General features: G+C 47.1%; 1 protein-coding gene across 2 annotated transcripts in view; it reads right to left on the reverse strand.

Moving 5' to 3' along the window:
- The window catches only part of RABEP1 (rabaptin, RAB GTPase binding effector protein 1), a 919122-nt gene that overhangs the window by 504757 nt on the left and 395589 nt on the right, over positions 1 to 18776 (reverse strand). For both annotated transcript variants that reach the window (XM_078679701.1, XM_078679700.1), the window contains exon 7: positions 9473 to 9651. In XM_078679701.1, the coding sequence (XP_078535827.1) occupies positions 9473 to 9651 (179 nt within the window). The remainder of the gene's footprint in view (positions 1 to 9472; positions 9652 to 18776) is intronic.

The raw sequence follows: 18776 nt of genomic DNA on the forward strand, positions 1-18776 counted from the left end.
TAGAAGGGAGCACGTATCCCCAGTATTTGCTTTAGTAGTGTGCACCTCAATACTTGACAGACCCCAGCTAAAGAAGGCTCTGGATCAGAGTCAATAGCTGATGCAGAGCCGGTGCTGCCAGTCTCAATGCTGGCGCTCAGAGGACCAGGAGGCAGGGCCTGCAATGTAGGGGTGAACATTGTTGGAAAAGGCTGATTTTACAGACAGTCAGTCAGGACCAGAGAAGATCTCTCCCCAGTAGAAGTCCGACTAGAGGCACAATGGGTCCAGGAAGATGGAAGGCATATCAGTGGGAGCAGGAATGATCCTGTAAATGGGAAGTATGGTCTCTTTAAACATTAACACCTGCTTTAGAATTGAAGATGGCCAGGGGAGTTAGGTTGCATCGACTCCAAGTTCAGTACATGGTCTGAGTCAGATATCGTAGACCGAGTTAGGTGCTGAGACTGCTGAATGGGTGATCTTTCCCTGAAGCGGGAGTGTCTAGATGTTGAGAAGCTTCAGTTGCACTTATTGTGCTTCTCCCTCGACTCTTGCAGACTTCACCTAAAACCTATCTGACAAGGGTGACCTCGACCAAGCCTGACTAGTTTCTTTTTTTTCCGAGATGTGGGCCATATCGGTGTCTTTAGACACATAAAAAGTATCCTGGCAACTTTAAAGGTTAGTTAGGGCAAATGGAATTGAGATTGGGTTACGGCGTATCCCTTTAACCTCTTCTAGTCTAATTGCTTCCTCTTCTGCTGCATCCCATGCTTGCCCCTCTCTAGGCTTCTATCGGGGCACCCGTAGGAGAATGCCAGTGCATTGTGATGTCGCGTATTGCTAGGTGAATAGCTAATACTGCGAATCGTGTTCCTGTTCTTTTTTACATTTAAATATTCCCAGGGCGCACGCCTCCCATGTGTTAAGGTTTGTCAGGCCCGTGATTGCCTGTAATGTAGCCTGTAACGTGGTGTGTATTTCGGTCCAATAGGAATGTAGATCGGGGCATGCCCAAAGCATATGTATGAATGTAGCGCTGGGCTGGTGGCAGCGGGGGCATTCAAACTTCTTTGTAGGATAAAATCGCTTATGCCGCTGTGGGGTGAGGTACGCTTGGTGTAATATGTTAAATTGAATATTCTTGAAGCGCTGGTTGTGCGATACTTTCTTATGGTGCTCTAGGGCTGTGGGTCATTTCTTGTCGCGAAGTGCCCGAACAAATTCCTCCTCCCATCTCTCTCTGAGCAGAGTTAGCGGTGAGGCAGTCAGCGTAATGATGGATTTCTAAATCCATGTGATTAGGTGGTGTCCTGTACCCATGTTTAATATCGCATGCATAGTGGGGTGTGTCTGAGGTTCTCCATCCATCAATCAGATTTAACGTTTTCCCACAGTCGTTAATGAGTTGCGTATGCAGGATAAACTGCCCAGGGTGGGAGTCCACTTCCCTCTACTAGACTCTAAAAGGTGGCTAATTGGCCCTCCGTAAATAGTGATTCCACTTCTGTGAGTATCACTGCTATTCTGACAAACGCGCATGTTTCGGGACGGTAACAATATATCTGTAAGAAACATTAGTCAGTACCCTTGCGCGTCGGTAGGCGTCGTCTGCGGCTCTGCGTCCATCGTCTGCATCTATGGTGCCGGGATGACGTCATCGGAGTACTTAGACGCCGCCCTCACGCGCTGACGTCAGTTCTTATACACAGCTTTTCCGCGTCAGATCGCAGAGCCATGATAAAAACCGACACTGGTGCCATGAATCTAGGGCCCTGAAAGGGATGACCTTAACCCTAGATATCGGTTCGCAGAACGGGGAGGATGGGTGGGGCGGTAAGGAATCTGACTAATTAATGTTTCTTACAGATATATCGTTACCTAAGGTAAGTAACTTGTTCATCTGAAAAAAACACGTTAGTTAGATTCCTTACCTTAGAATAGATACCCCAGCAATACCAACCCCGGTGGTGGGTCTGGGAACCAAGATCACACCAGAAAGTCTCGAAAAACAGAACGGCCAAAGAAGCCATCTCTCCGAACTTGGCTGTCCAGGCAGTAGTGTCTTGCGAACGTGTGCAGCGAGGCCCACGTAGCTGCTGACAGATGTCCTGCAAGGGCACTCCCCGGCCCAGGGCAGTAGTAGCCGCCGAGTAGAATGGGCCCTCAGCCCAACAGGAGGCTCCTTCCTCGCCAAAGAGTAGCAAATCTTGATGCACAAGACGACCCACCGAGAGATGGTTCGTTTGTGCACCGCCCGTCCCTTCTTAGCGCCCACGTAACCAACAAAGAGTTGGTCATCCACCCGGAACTGGCGTGTGCGATCCAGATAGAATGAGAGCGCACGTTATGGGTCCAGACGGTGGAGCCTCTCTTCCTCTTTCGAGGGATGCGAAGGCGGAAAGAAGGTGGGCAAGGTGATGGACTGCCCGATGTGGAAGTCTGTGACTACCTTGGGCAGGAAAGAGGGTCGCGTCCGCAACACAACTTTGTCCGGATGGACAGAAATGAAGGGAGGTTGAGAAGAAAGGGCCTGGAGCTCACTCACTCTCCTGGCAGAGGTGATGGCAACCAGGAATGCAGTCTTAAGAGTGAGAAGACGAAGAGGACAGTTATGGGGTGGCTCAAAGGGAGCACACATCAGATAAGTTAGAACAAGGTTCAAGTCCCGCTGCGGCATCACGAAAGGAACAGGAGGAAACAGATGAGTGATGCCCTTCAAGAACCTATTTACAACAGGGGACTTGAACAAAGAGGGCTTATCAGGTAGCCTTAAGAAGGCGGAAATGGCAGAGAGGTAGCCCTTCATAGTGCCCAGAGCAGAGCCATGCTGGGCAAGAGAAAGAAGGAAGAGGAGAACCTCAGAAAGAGGGGCAGAGAGTGAAATCCACAGCCTTTGCTGTGCACCATGCCACAAATTTGTTCCACCTGCAGGCGTATACCGATTTTGTGGAGGGACGCCTGGCAGAATGACATCGCAGACTTCAGGAGGCACGTCAAATGGCCTCAACTGTCGCCGCTCAATCTCCACGCATGGAGGTGGAGACTGGACAGGTTCGGGAGAAGGACCGTCCCCTGCTGCTGCGACAGAAGGTCCTCCTGAAGAGGCAGACGAATCGGGGGATCGACTGACATGCTGAGTAGCTCGGGATACCAGTATCTTTGTGCCCAGTCCGCAAGGATGACTTGGGCCCGGTTGCGCCTGATCTTCTTCAGCACTCTGGGCAGAAGTGGTATAGGCGGAAAGGCGTACAACAGACTCGCAACGAAAAGCGTCTCCAAGCGAGTGCCGCCTTGGAAATTCCAACGCGCAGAACTGATGACATTGCGCGCTCTCTTCTGTGGCGAATAGATCTAACCATGGCTCTCCCCATCGCTGAAAGAGGCCTTGTGCCACGTCCGAGTTCAGACGCCATTTGTGATCCATCATGCACCGACGGCTGAGTTCGTCCGCCCTGGTGTTCAACACATGGGTCACGCCCTGATGTCCCAGCCACTGCCAGAGGCGCAGAGCCTCCTGGCATAGGGTCCACAACCCCACCCGCCCTGTTTGTTGGAGCACCACATGGCGGTGGTGTTGTCCGTGAACACCTGCACTACACTTCCACAGACAGAGGGAAGGAATGCCTTCAGTGCAGCTCCAGAAGGTTGATGTGAAGACGGGACTCCGCCGGAGACCAGAGGCCTCTGATCTCCGCCTCTCCCATGTGGCCCCCTCAGCCCAGGAGTGACGCATCAATCACAACAACATGCTCCGGTTGGGGAAGGGAGAGAGATCTGCCGCTGACCCAATCGCGGTCCATGAGCCACCAATGCAACTGTCTCGCAGTGCCCTCCGAGATCCGGACATGGTCGGACAGGTTGCCCTGATGCTGGGCCCACTGAAACTTCAGGTCCCACTGCAGAGCCCGCATCCGCCACCTGGCGTGATGCACCAGAAGGATGCAGGAGGCCGTCAGCCCCAGAAGCCGCAGCGTCAACCTGACCGAGACTCGGGATAAAGGCTGAAAGATCGGAATCAGAGCCTGAATATCCCCCGCTGTTCGGGAGGATAAACCCGAAACTGCGGCAAATCCAGAACCGCTCCGATGAAGAGGAGCCTTTGAGAGGGACACAGGTGTGACTTCGGCACATTGATGGAAAACCCCAGCAAGTGCAGGAGGTCGGCCGTAGTCTGAAGGTGGCTGACGACTGTCTGGGGCGAGCCCGCCTTCAACAACCAGTCGTCGAGGTAGGGGAAGACTGACACACCTAACCTACGCAGATAAGCTGCGACCACCGCCATCACTTTCGTGAACACCCGTGGGGCGCTGGTAAGGCCAAAGGGGAGCACGGTGAACTGGAAGTGCTCGTGGCCAACCATGAACCGCAGGTAACGACGGTGGGCCGGCAGGACGGGGATGTGGAAATACGCGTCCTGCAAGTCCAACACTACCATCCAGTCTCCGGGGTCTAGGGCAGCTAAGACCTGAGCCAGAGTCAGCATCTTGAACTTCTCCTTCCGGAGGAAGCCGTTGACGTTCCGTAGGTCCAAGATAGGGCGTAGGCTCCCTTTGCCCTTCTTGGGAACCAGAAAGTAGTGGGAATAGCAACCACGCCCTACTTCTGGCCCAGGAACACGCTCGATGGCCCCCTTGGCCAAGAGGGCCGATACTTCCTCTTGCAGAAGTCGCAAGTGATCCCCCGACACCTGGTCGTACTGCGGTGGCATGGCTGGAGGGGTCGCCTCGAAGGGGAGGGAGTAGCCCCTTCGGACGATTTGCAGCACCCACCTGTCCGAAGTGATGGTACGCCAGTGAAGGAGGTGATGGCGGACCTGCCCCCTACTGGCGTTAAATGGGCCTGAAAGCTTGGACTAGGAGGGCTTTGAGGCGGATGCTGCGGGAGTGGATGTGGGCTGGCCGCGCCGTTGTCCCCTGGCACCGCCACGGCGGTTACCACATCCGCCGCCGCGCTGGATGTTAGACTGTGGCCCGTGGCTGGCAGGAGCTGAAGGGGAGCTCCTTCCTTGGTCACGAAAGGAGCGAAAGGCAGACTACTTCTGACGCTGCCCCGAGAGGCCCGTACTTGGCCGTAGCCCTGTAGTCCTTGAAACGTTGAAGCGCATGATCTGCCTTGCCATCAAAGAGGTGGCTGCCAACAAACGGCATGTCTATGAGGGTGTTCTGGACATCAGCCGAAGAGATGGCGGACCTCAGCCAGGCGTGGCGGCGAACCGCAACCGTCGGTGACATCGCCCTGCCCACATCGTATAGAATACCGAGCTGCGTCTCGTCCCTCCGCGAGGGCTTGAGCGAGTTTTGCCCGGGCCCCCTCCGGACACTCTTGCAGCACGGCCGCTACCGTATCCCAGAGAGAGTGGGTAGAACAGCCCAAAAGGCAAGCGGTGTTAAGTGACCGCAACCCACAGCTGAGGGATGAAAACAGTTTCTTACCAAACTGTTCATACCTTTTAGATTCCCGATCTGGGGGTGCAGTCGGGAATGCAGATTGGGAAGTAGAGGCCTGGATAACCAGGCTCTCGGGGGTGGGATGGGTGGACAGGAAGCTAGGGCCGCCCAGAGCTGGGCGGTGGCGCCTGGCTACGTTCCTCTCTACAAGGGGGCCTGTAGCAGGCCTGGACCAGGTGCCCAACAGGACGTCCATGAGAGCCTCATTAAACGGCAGTAAAGGCTCCGGAGCGCCAGTCTGCGGTTTAAGGACCTCAGTGAGGATGTTAGACCTCACAGTAGTTACGGGGAGCATAAGCGTCAAAGCCTTGGCTGCCCATATCAGCACCACACTATAAGCAGCCCCCTCCTCCGTAGCCACGGTAGGAGGGGAGACAAAGCCAGTGTCAGGGGAGGTATCAAGACCACTGGCCTCCCCTAGCTCCTCTGTCCAGTCCTGGAAGGACTGACACTCACGTGTCAGAGGGTCCTCAGACCCCTCCCAAGCCCCTTTGTCCTCCATCTCCTGAAACTCAGGGTCAAAGGATGGAGCCGGATCAAAGAAGAGAGGCTCTTCAGCCGGCGTCGAATGCGGACCGAGAGAGGGATCAGGGACGGCGTCGTGGGGGGATGGCGCCGGGGGTGACACCCTGGGGGTCGACACCGGCGGGGTCGTGAGGTCGACAAGCGGCGACCCGGATCCGATTCCAGCGGGAGCCTGCGGCGTTGGGACCGAAGTCGCACACGGCACCGGGGCCGAAGCACCCGACGGCGCCGCGGCCGAAGCACCCGGCCCACTTGGACTCCCAGTCGGGGCCGTGGGGCCCGGAGGCACCGCGGGACCCGACGGAGGAGAGAGGGACCTCATGGCCATGAGGAAGGCCTCGATCTCCTCCGGCGTCGTGTTCAGCCCAGGGACCGGCGGGTATGGCGCTGGTTGCAGCACCTGCGGGGGTGGGGAGTCAGAAGAGCGATGGCCTCTTACCTGAGGACTTGCCTTCGACGTCAAGGCCAGGCAGTCTGGGCACGACCGGTCGTCGTGGTCGGCCCCAAGGCAATACAGGCACCGGCGGTGGGGATCGGTAACCCCTGCAGTCGGTACAGGGCTTGCACCTAGGCATTCCCTACCGGCACAGAGAGTCGTGAAGACTCGAGAAGAGATCAAAAAGATCAAAAAGTTTCAGTCAAAAAATGACTAAGCTACTGCTTTCTCCGGACCTGCGCTTAGCTGGCGCGTAAAAAAGAAGAACTGACATCAGCGGGCGAGGGTGGTGTCTAAGTATTCCGACGACGTCATCCCGGCGCCAAAGACGACGGACGCGGAGCCGCAGACGACGCCTACGACGCGCAAGGGTACTGCTACGCAAAATTTTCCGGATCCAGTCTGACGCCTGGGTGTTATCCTAAGGTAAGGAATCTAACTAACGTGTTTCTTTCAGATATGATCTCTCCCCTGGGCAGTCCTGCCAGTGGTAGCATGGGGAATACAATGGTTTAGCGCGGGAGAGACGGTGGAGTCTGAGCATTCAAGACCTTGCTACTTTCACCAGGATGGAATGGGCCGGATTTGGTTTCGTGCCCGGTAGTGATAGTCTATGTACCGCGGGGAGTCGCTAGGGCCACCCGGCGGCGCCCTTTCCCCCATATCAGTTATATTAACAGGGAGTTCCACTTCTTAAAGAAGATAGTAAGGACATACTTAACAAATCTGATGTTGATATACCCGTTTTAAGAAAGAATTTGGAATAACAGCTTTCTAATGTGTTTGGGGCCCCGCAAACCCACTTGTTATGAACATATGGTCATGGTACTGAAAACGGTGGACATCATTCTATCTAAAATTGCCTTTCTGCACAACATGCAGATGCACCATCAACAGCAGGGCACCACAATAGGCTACAGGTTTGCCAACTCCTATGCCAACCTTTTCATTGGATTGTATTAAAAGGAGCACGCCTGGAGCAGAAATGCCAAGAGCTGAACTGAACACAAATTTATCATGATATGGACTGGTAGTAAGGAACAATCGTTTGTTGATTATACGTTCCTAAATGCCAATACATATGATGTACAGTCAGAATGATTCATCATTGTAAAACCGTAGAATTCTTAAATCTGCAATAGCATATTGATAATGGTAAGATACAAAGTAAGATGTTTAGACAATTTAGAGAATGCAATGGTGTTCTACATTCGGTGCGCATCCAAGATCCCTTACTGACAGTAAGACGAAATGGTATGCACAAGGCACATTTGTAGCAATCAGAAGATTGTTTTGGAAAAACAGTGACCTTGTGATCTGTACAATGACTTAATGTGATCTGAACAATGACTTAATTGTTCCTCGATGCATCAGTCTTATTTTGCATCTTGTGCTGGGTACGATAAATATGCAAGAGGCCACCAACCCTGAACAAGAGGTTACTCACTGTTAGATCTCAGAGACTGGCATTTCTGGCAACTCCCTCCCTGAAGGATACATTCTTATTTCTTTTGCATTTAGCATCCCTCCCGTGTAGTAGACATGATGACTTGCAGTAGTTAATGTTCAGACCCAGCTTTAAATGAGTGTTACTTCAATGTAGAAGTACTGATATACTGTACTTATTGAACTTACTGCAAAACCGTAGTAGTCACCCATCAAGGAAGCCAAAAATCCTCATTCTTCTGAGATACTCTGCTATCAAGGTCCATGTACTTGGAGATAATGCTCTGCAAGTTCCTGAGGCTAAATAGCAGGACACTGAATATGAAATTTCGCTTTCTGAATACAAATCTGAAAATGTTTTAGAGGTCAATAGCACACATCTTTACGGCTTCTTTCTTCGACCACTGGTTTGCATGTGGTGGGTCCAAAATGTACATTACATTTATTTGCACCTTTTTGTGAACCAGAAAATACTTTAACACCTTCCCATGTTACTATCATACCTTGGCAATCTTTCCATCACTTGTTACTTAAGTAACATGTGACTCTTCTGAAACAGCCTTTGCAGAGTGGAGTGGTTGGATGTTTTGGGAATAATATTTGGAATTCAGTTCATCCTCCTTTCTTGAACTATAGGCAATGTACCTGTACTAGTTATATATGGCTCTCAGAGATCCTCTAGTGTATGTAAGTTTCTGGATCTCATAACCCACTGCTATGACATAGCAACAATTGATTACAAAACGGGTTACTCCCTGTTGTGATGTCAAAGGCTTCCTAGGCCAGTCTGACAGGGCCTCCCTGAGATCCTGGCAGCGCAGCGCGGCTTCTCTGCCTTGAATGACAGCAGAAAGCACATCTACAGCAGAGGGAAGGTAGGCATAGAAGGTGGTGGGTGTTGGTCAAGGATGACAGGTAAGTTTTATTTACACCTTTAGAACAGTGATAGCTAACAAAGGATGTTATGTATGCCCCCCCATAACTCCTCTGCCACAGGCTTTATCCCCCACTCAGGGTTGTGAAAGTGACATCATAGACAACTAGAGTGAAGCTCAAATTACCTATTTGATGTCACTCAGAACTTCACAGTGAAAAACATCCCCGCAATTAACTGTGACCCGTCTATAATTCTATATATTATTTGATGCTTCTCTTCCAGGTAATTTGCAATGATCTCTCCTATTCAGGGAGAGAGGGGAGTGGAATCATTTTCTTGGGAGATGATCTGGTTTCCCAGCAGAGACCAACACTTTTTGTCCTCCTCTTTTTCCTTCAGTGAATAGGTTAAGGCTTTGATATTTATTTGCAAGTAATGGGTAGGAAGCAAAGGAGTCGCTGTAGAGGGGGGGAGGATAATGCACTATGTATTAATTTTGGGGTTTTTCACATTCAGGAAATGCATTGCATAGACTATATAATAGATTATCTGATTAGAACATATGATGCTGAGACTCATTCAGGGTCAGTTGAACTAATTATGACATTTAGACAGCTTGGTTTGCTATGCTGGGATTTCAAATGACAAGTATGGCACCAGGATGCAATATAAGGAGTACATTACTTCACAATAATTTAGTTGAAGGAGACAGAACAGACTCCTCAAGCAAAGTTAAACATCTGACTTTCATATCACCTGTTCTTTCTTTTTCTTTTCTTCCACTTGACGGAGTTGCTCAGAAGTCAGAACTATCTCCATGCGCTGCATGTCTCTCATCATCAGTCTCTGAGACTCCAAGAACTGGTCATTTGCTTTCTGCCAAGTGTGTTTCAACTGATTGTGTTGCTGTCGCTCCTGGTCTAAAAGGTGGCAAACTAACAAGGGACAAACACAATTGATATATTTTAACGGAAACACTTATTTAAGGTTTAGCCATTTGCATACAGAAAACAGCTAGCATGGAAAAGGTCCGGAAAATAAATACCCTACAGGCATGGCATAACCCCTGGACATAAAATAATGATGAAGCTACATTAAAAACACAAATATAGGTTGTTGTAAGAAGCTGTAAAGAAACTATGTAAATGAAGAGCACATTTAAATAAAAGTAGTTACTTGGAAAAATATTCTTAAATGTTTGGCTATTTTTCTGTAGACTTCAGGTGCCATGTATCAAAGACATATAAAGCTAAGAATAACTTAAGGCACAATAAATAAACAGTTGCCTTCGTGAATTCTTAATATTCAGAATCAGGGAAGCCATATCATTTAACTTTTAAGTTAGAATTAACCATTCTGACATGCTTGTAGGTAGTTCCAAGACATCAAGACTAGAAAAATATTGTGAGAGTCTGGTACAGACTTGCCAATTTACCTGGACAGCCACTATCAATTCTTTTTTTCGGACTATGTACAGATCATTCTCCCACCTTGCTGCCAAGACGTGGAACACACTCCCCATCCACTTACGGCAGACCAGAGACCTCCTAACCTTCAGGAGACCCCTCAAGACCTGGCTCTTCGAACAGTAGCAGCGTCCCCCCCCACCCCCACCCCACCCAGCTCCTTGAGACCCTCGCGGGTATGTAGTGCGCTTTACAAATGGTATGATTGATTGATTGATTGAGTCTGGCTGTACATTGGCAAGAAGCACAACATACTATTTTACAATTACGTTTTCAAATAATTGAGATGATTAAAAATCAGCCAGGTCATGATACCACCAGAGCATTATTACAATAATAAATATATTAGATTAAATGATTGAATGCATTATCACCCAAAGGACTCAATGATAAGATGGATATGATTTGCTTTTTATAACATGGCTTCAGTAACAACACAGCCATAATAGCTTGTATTTAAAATGAACTCAATAATTAACCTACATGGCTATTCATTTTCACCAAGATATAACTTTCTAATCTTCTCATCAAAAGTAGTCATAACATTATACATTAGATATTGAATGTGAGTGGTGTGAAAGGCTAAAGCATTGATGGTACATGTATTGGATTAATGTATTCCCAGTTGTACACCGAATTTCACTCTGACAATGCAATTTAGTTTTCAAAGGGAGCATGAGGCTGGGTGACATAGGGCACGCACCACGGGTTACTGTATTACTGAGGTGGAGACATTTTTGTTAGTTATAGGTTTGCATCGGCCCAAAAACCTCACAGTACCGTGATATTTAACATTGAACGTATTGGGTTAGATTCCAGCATTTTTCGGGAAACGCTCAATGGTATTGTAGTACATGCCATGTGACAAGTGGTTAGAGAATGAATACGTCCTGAGTCAATTGAGTGTTGCATTATGCAACAATACGCGGTGGTTTCAATGGCATGAGTCCGGCTTTTATTACACGCAGTATTGGTTTCACGTGATAATACCAGATAAGAAAATAAGTTACTTACCTGTAAACTGTGGTTCTCTGGTATTGGAATCTTTCATAGATTCACTTGCTTGAATCATTCCCCGTCGAAGTGGGAGACCCACGGTACATAAAAAGCAGTAAATAATTACTCGAACATTAAAGTCAATAGAGCAAAACCATTCACTTTACTATCTCAACCTAGTCATTCGGTATGGTCCAAACTCCAGTTAATCAGGTGACAGCACCCTCTAGAACTCTCTCCACAGAGGCGCTAGGCTCTCAGATTTTCTAGCACAATTGTAGTATAAACGTACAATAAAACAGGGGAGCCTCTATGGGGAGGAGGGAGGGTCGCATGTGAATCTATGAAAGATACGAATACTGGAGAGCCACAGTTTACAGGTAAATAACTTAATTTTCTTCTCCAGTATTGGGGTATCTTTCATAGATTCACATGCTTGAATCAGAGTAGATAGCAGTTATCACATAGGTATGTATGTTCATACAAGAACGTATGTAGTGCACAGAGTACGAAAGAAACCTGTATATCACCCAGTATATATCACACTTATGTATCACTTATTTATATATTTATATACATATATGATAATCTGGCAATGCATATGCACAGAATAATAGTGACCTTGAGCATAGCAATTTTAAAACTTAAAGTAAGGTGGGAAGGATAGAGGCTCACCTTATTGAAAAAGATTACGTAGCACCGCCTGTCCCACAGCTGTATCGGCATTACTTGCAGCTTCCAGACAGTAATGCTTGGTAAAAGTGTGCCTGCTGGACCAAGTTGCAGCTCTGCAAATTTGCTGAATAGGCACACCGGCAAACAGAGCTGTGGAGGAGGAGACTGCTCTCGTAGAATGTGCTTTCACTGTTGAATGTAGAGGTTTCCTGCTTGCTGATGGCAAAACTGGATCACACAGGAAATCCAACATGCTATAGTTTGCTTAGTCATTGGATATCCTTTCCTGATTTTTCCATAAGCCACAAAAAGCTGATCAGCCTTACAGATACAGGCTGTTTTCTACAAGTACAATTTTATACATCTCTTAACATCCAGGGAATGTAAGGCCCTTTCCACTGGTGTTTGTAGACTAGGGAAGAAAGTCTTTAGGATGACTAGTTCGTTTAAGTGAAAATCCGATGGGACCTTAGGAATAAAGGTAGGATTTATCCAAAGTATAATGGAGTCTTTAGTAAACTGGAGGAAAGGATGTTGAGTAGTGAAAGCATGTAAGTCGCTTACTCGTCTAGCTAAAGTTAGAGCCAGTAGAAGTGATGTTTTCCATGAAATGTATTTAAGGTCAGCATTATAAATAGGCTCAAAGGGAGCTTTCATAAGTTGCACTAATACAATGTTGAGATGCCAAGGCGGAGGTGGACGCCTAATTGGAGTGAACATTCTAAACAATTCTAAAAAATTGTTTTATTATTCTTGATGACCAAAGAGACTGTGATCCATTCTGCCGTCGAAATCGTGGCAAGGGATACTTTAATAGTAGAATGAGAAAGGCCAGATTTTGCCAGTTGAAGGAAAAAAGGCAGGAATTGTTCTGGCGAAGACTGAATAGGGTGCACTTCAGAGCTTGCACACCAATGACAGAATCTCTTCCACTTGAGTCTATAAGTCTTGATAGTGGAGGGCGCTCTGGCATTAGCTAGGACCTCCCGACAGTCAGGCTGTATAACTAGGTCGGCAAACTCATAGTATTCAGGAGCAAACGTGCTAACTGCAGAAATGTTGGATTCCGGATGGCATACCTGGCCGCAGTTCATTGTCAGCAAGTTCTGTAATGGGCGCCACAGCCTGGGTTTACACTCCGATAGGAGCAGCAACAGTTCTGTGAACCAAAATTGGAGAGGCCATCTGGGAGCTATGAGAAGTATTCGCCAGGGTTCTTTCCTCATCTTTCGAAGCACCCTTGGGACTAAAGGAATCGGAGGAAAAGCGTAAGCATAAATCTTTGACCAATTTATCAAAAACGCATTCCCGTACAATCCCTGTTGGGGTTGCCAAACAACGAAGACTTGGCATTTGCGGTTCCGACTGGTTGCAAATAGGTCTAAACTCAGTTTGCCCCACAACCGAAAGATGTGATCCAACATTGGTTGGTGAAATTCCCATTCGTGGTTGGTTGTAATCGACCTGCTCAATAAATCCGCTAGGATGTTGGCCACTCCTGGAACATGCACTACTGTCAGTGTTATCTGATGTTGACTAGCCCAATGACAGATTTGCTGTGCCTTCAGGTATAGCATAGTTGATTTTGTCCCCCTCCTTGTTTAAATAATGCATGCTTCTTGTGTTGTCTGTCTGGATTAATACTGAAGATCCTGATATTATTGAGAGAAAAGATTTCAGAGCCAGGAATATTGCTTTCAACTCTAGAAGGTTTATGTGTAATGTTCGTTGGTGGCTGTCCCATTTTCCCTTCACGGTCAGTCCTTCTAGATGTGCTCCCCACCCTTCGAGGGATGCATCGGTTGTTATTGTGAAACCTGGTGAGTCCACAATGAATGATAGGCCTGCCGCTATGTTTGGGATGTGAGTCCACCATAGGAGCGCTTCTTTCATTTGAGGTGTTATCCTGATAACATCGTCGAAGGACCCTGAGATCTGCAGCCACTGCTTGTCCAGCTCCTCTTGCAAAGGTCTCATTTGCAGACGTGAGTTGGGAACTAGGGGAATTCAAGAGGACAACATGCCCAGAAGCGATTTGTACTTGCAGACTGAAATGGACCTTCTTGTGAGCAGTAAAGTTGCCAACATGTGAATCTTTTGTAGTCTTTCTTGTGAGGCAAAGGCCTTTGCCTGATGAGTGTCCAAGGTTGCCCGTAAGAACGTTCTCACCTTTGAGGGGATTAACTGAGACTTTGGGAGATTTATTGAGAGACCCAAGGATTGGAAGAGAGAAAGACGTCTGAGTGTGACTGCTTGCCACTGTGAAAGATTTCGCCTTTATAAGGCAATCATCCAGATAAGGGACAATTGAATTCCAGGCTGACATAGATGAGCCGTCACCGGTGCTAGGACCTCGTGGCGCTGAACGAAGGCCAAAAGGTAGGACTTTGAATTAGTAATCCCTGCCAGCCACTCTGAAGCGTAAGAATTTCCTGTGTCTGGAAAGGATAGGGATGTGAAACTAGGCACCCTGAAAGTCTAGACTAGCCATGAAATCTTCCGGATTTATAAATTGAAACACTTCCTCAAGAGACAATATTCGGAAGGACTGCTTTTGAGAAATTTGTTGAGGCAACTAGGGTCTAAAAGGGGACGCCACTGTCCCGATTTTATTTTTTTTATGAGGAAAAAGCTTGAATAGAACCTTGTCCCTCACTGTACATTTAGTACCACTTCGATCGCTCCCTTCTTTAACGTAATTTTTATTTGGGACAACAGTTCTTTTAGCTGAGCAGGAGGAGGATCTCTGGGAGGGTCGTTCGGGGGAATCTTTAAGAATTTTAAAGTGTGACTGTTGGAAACTATGTCCAAAACCCATCTGTCCGTTGATATCCCAGACCATTCGGAGAAGAAAAGGAAATACTTCCACCAATCTTGGCTGAGTTAGTGGGAACAGTGGCCGACAGTGGGCGGTTGACACTGCTAATTGGAATTATTTCTGCCTCTGTAGGCAGTCTTTCCTCTGTAATGTTTGTAGGAGGCGGCAGGAGGTTGCTTGAACGACTGTTGCTGTTGTGACGATGGGTACCTTGATTTACCCTAGTGAGATTGGTACTGTTTGTACTCACTGTAACCTCCCCGAAAGGAGGACGAGCCATGTCCTCTTGCACCACGAAAGGGCTGCTTCTTGAATTGTAGAGTTCCCAGAGTCTTTGCCGTATCTGTGTCCTACTTGATGGTCTGAAGAACTTTATCAACGTGTTGTCCAAATAAAGATTCACCATCATAAGGCATGTCAACTATCTTCGTCTGCACTTCCTGTCTGAGCGAAGTAGCCTTTAACCAGCCCTGTGCCTCAGGGCCCCAGCTCCAGCCAGGTGACGAAATCCTGTGGAAGAAACATCCACTGCACAATTGATGATCTCAGCCGAGATCCTTTCTCCCTCCTGCAGGATCTTGAGAGCCTCAGATTTGGATTCTATATATGGTGAAATGTCCGACCACATTTGGCAGTCGTATCTGCCTAAAATAGCAAGAGAATGGGCAGCTCTAACAGTAGTTGCCACCATAGTTCAGAATTTATTACAGGTGGAGTCGAGTCGTCTTCCATCTCTATCCGGTGGGGCTGACAATGGAGAAGCAGGATTTCTGGCACCACACTGAGCTGCTTGTGAAACCACAGAATCTGGCTTAGATTGCCCAATAAGGCAGGCAGGCGAGTTATCCGGAGCCTTATATTTCTTCTTCAATTTAGGTAAGACTGCAGAAATAGATGCTGGTGTCTTCATGACCTTTAAGCCCTCTTGCCATGTCAAGTCTACTATAGGAATAGAACAAACCTGTCTCCGTTTGTTCTTTGAAATCCTACAAGAAACAGTCAGCCTGCTTAGTCACTATGTGGAGCTGAAACCTCTTTGCAACTCTCTCCATGAGGGTATGGAAGCCACCAATATCTTCAGGTGGTGAATCTATTTGAGGTAGAGTGGAAGGCAATGGTTTCTGGATCTGATAGTCATCCCATTTGTTGGGAAGGGATACCTCATCCAATTCTCCTTCTTCTCCCTCCTCATTAATCGTATGAACTTCCTGATCCTGATGTTGCGTTTCCGCAGGTACCACGGTAACTGGAGGTGAAGGTCTAATTAGCAATGAAGGCTGTGTAATGGGCGCTTGTGGAACTAAAGATGCCATCTCTGAAGGAGGGAATCTGCGGTAATAATCCTCTACCACATGCTGTAAATTTGAAACCAGAGAAACAGGCATTTGGATTGATTGTTCAGTTTGCCTCTCCTGGTTGTTGCCTTCAGGATAATATACATAGTCCCCCTCCTCAGCATCCTGACATTTAATGAAAAGATCAGAGGGACTGTGAGCCATCCCGAACATTCCCTCGTCTTCCGATTCTTCCTCATCTGCTCCATGATCAAACATTTTCTCTGGAAGACAGGGAGAGACCTCACTTGGAGATGTGTGAAAAGGCAGTACAACCTCCTGTGAAGGTCTTTTTTCCTTGAAAGCAGCTATATTCGTTGAATGGACTAGCATCGACGACGATGTCAAGAAGACCACCGTCGAGGATGCCATAGACAAGTTTTCGGCGATAGTTCTTCAGTCGATTATCTTGATGTCGACGTGGTTCGTCAGAGAGGATCTGCATCAGAAATCTTCGGTTCCATCGACGAGGCTACCGTCGACGAGGTTACCATCGACTAGAACTGCTTTGACAAGAGAGACTTGCGTTTGAGAGTCGCAGACAGTCGCAGCGGTGACAACAATTACATTGACAAAAGCATTTTCTTTTTCATCAATTAGGAAGACAAAGTTGTAATTGTAGACGGTCTCACCTTCACAGATACTAACGTCGACGGAGATAATGCAGACAACATGACCATCGTAGTCGAGGAGACGAAAAAGTCGACGTCGTGTCATGGCGACAGAGATTTGCGAGGACGCAGGAACAGACAACAGTTTCGTCGACGGAGCATCTTTTTTGGGAGGTAAAGTAGTCTCAGGAAGAGACATAGACGCCTGCTTCATTTTGAAGTAGTTTGAGAAGGCGTAGAGGGCACAGACTGGTCTTTAAGAGAGGCTGGTTCTTTTTTAGAAGATGAAGGCTGATCTTCATGTTTGGAGGTGTGGTGAGGCTTTTGTAACACCTTAGCAGCCTCAGGAGACACCAGCTCTGCCTCACTAGTTCTTTTCTTTGAAGTTGAAGTGAGGAATCACTCCCCCTCAGATTAAGGATTGTCTTTGGTTTTAAGCTTTCCTAGCCACAGAAGAAGACGTCCTTCTCTATCTCTCAAAGTTTTTGAGAAAAGGTTCAACACATTTTGCAGTCTCTAACCTGGTGTTCAGGGTGATGGCAATAAATACACTTCTTGTGGAGATCATCTGAGTGACGTCTTCATTTCCCACAAGAATCCAATGCCTGAAGAGACATCTTTTCGAAGAACAAGACATGTTGATTGAACATCTGAAAGGTTTCAGTTCAGTTAAAAAAAACTTTATTTCGGTCATTAAGACCATAAAAGTATGTGTACAATACAATAGGAATCTTGACAATTTAAAATTAATAAAAAATGGAATCCATCCATCATACAAAAGTACATGGGCATCATCTTTATGTGCCAAGATAACCTATGAGCACGGCCACTAACCTCAAGAAACTGCATATGCATTGATAAAGAGGGGGAAATTAAAAATTAAAAAAAAATAAAAATAACAGAAGAAGAAAAACACAACATGGGCCCAGTGAGAGTCTAATTGGTTTCGAAGAGCCAAGGAGTGCTTAACAGAGATCTTAGAATCAATAAATCCAATTAAATCAGTACTACCCGCATTGTGGATAAAGAAAATACACAGACAGTGTGAGAATTAAAACATTGTTCATCTACATTATTGAGATTTAAAACAGTAAAAAGGTTAAAAAAGGTTTTTCTCTTTTTTTTATTTGGGTTAAACTGTTAAGAAATAAAAACCGTTTATGCATTTAAGAGAGTCCAGCGCCTTCGCCACATTGAATTTAGAAATCGAGAAACACCAAAAACAATGGGCTTAGAGGTGCCAAACCTCAAAACTCTAAATGCCTTCTGGCAATGCACAAACCATAGGTTCCTGTACAACTGTATGAGCGAGTGCTGTTTGTAGCCTGGACAAAAAAATAAAACATGGAGCTCTGACTCCTCCTGATGGTTACAGGCAGGGCACCCACGTAAGGCAGTTTTAGACCATTTACAAGTATAGGCACAAAGTGGAAGGATACCAAATCTAAATTGGACTTATAGTTTTCTTGCTGAGAAAGGTAGAATGTTATCCAGGAAGGGCTCAAATTTGTACTCATCTTTTATTGTGAGGAATTCGGCTGTCAGATGACCTGAAGCCGGGTTCTCATGGATGACTGCCAGTTTATGTGTTCTATAAATTTTCACCAGGTCAGAGCGTGAAATTGCAGAGCACGCTTCCTCGGGATTACTCCAGAGACTTGGTTTACCTAGCCTATTGCACTCTTCCCTTATATGTGCAAACCAAGCAATTTTTTCTACCCCAGGGAGACCCAGTAACTCTTTTGTTTCTGACCGATACTATGCCAGTTCCAGGGTTGCCCACAAAATGCGCCAGAAGGTTAGGGGTCTTAGACCGATCTCATCTCCAATTGGTCTAACACCTAAGTCCAGCTGCATGGTGCTAGAAGGAAGACCCAAAATCTGTTTTCGGAAGCGGTTTTCTACTTTGCTTACATGACTACAGGAATAATGACCCCCAAAGTTCGCCCCGTAAATTGTCGCACCCCTAGCTTGTGCCTTGTAGATCTCTGCTATAGGTCCAGCGGGTTTAGAGGAGGAATCTCTAAGTAATTTTGCAATTCCTCCAGTAGTCTGGGCTAACTTAACCTTGGCTTTGGCGATTTGTGGCCACCACTCCTTATTTTCTGTCTGTCAGGGTGACACCCAAATAGTCAAATACCGAGACCCTTTCCAGCACAA

The sequence above is a fragment of the Lissotriton helveticus genome, chromosome 3_1 (genome assembly GCF_964261635.1).
Source record: "Lissotriton helveticus chromosome 3_1, aLisHel1.1, whole genome shotgun sequence".
Taxonomy (NCBI): Eukaryota; Metazoa; Chordata; class Amphibia; order Caudata; family Salamandridae; genus Lissotriton; species Lissotriton helveticus.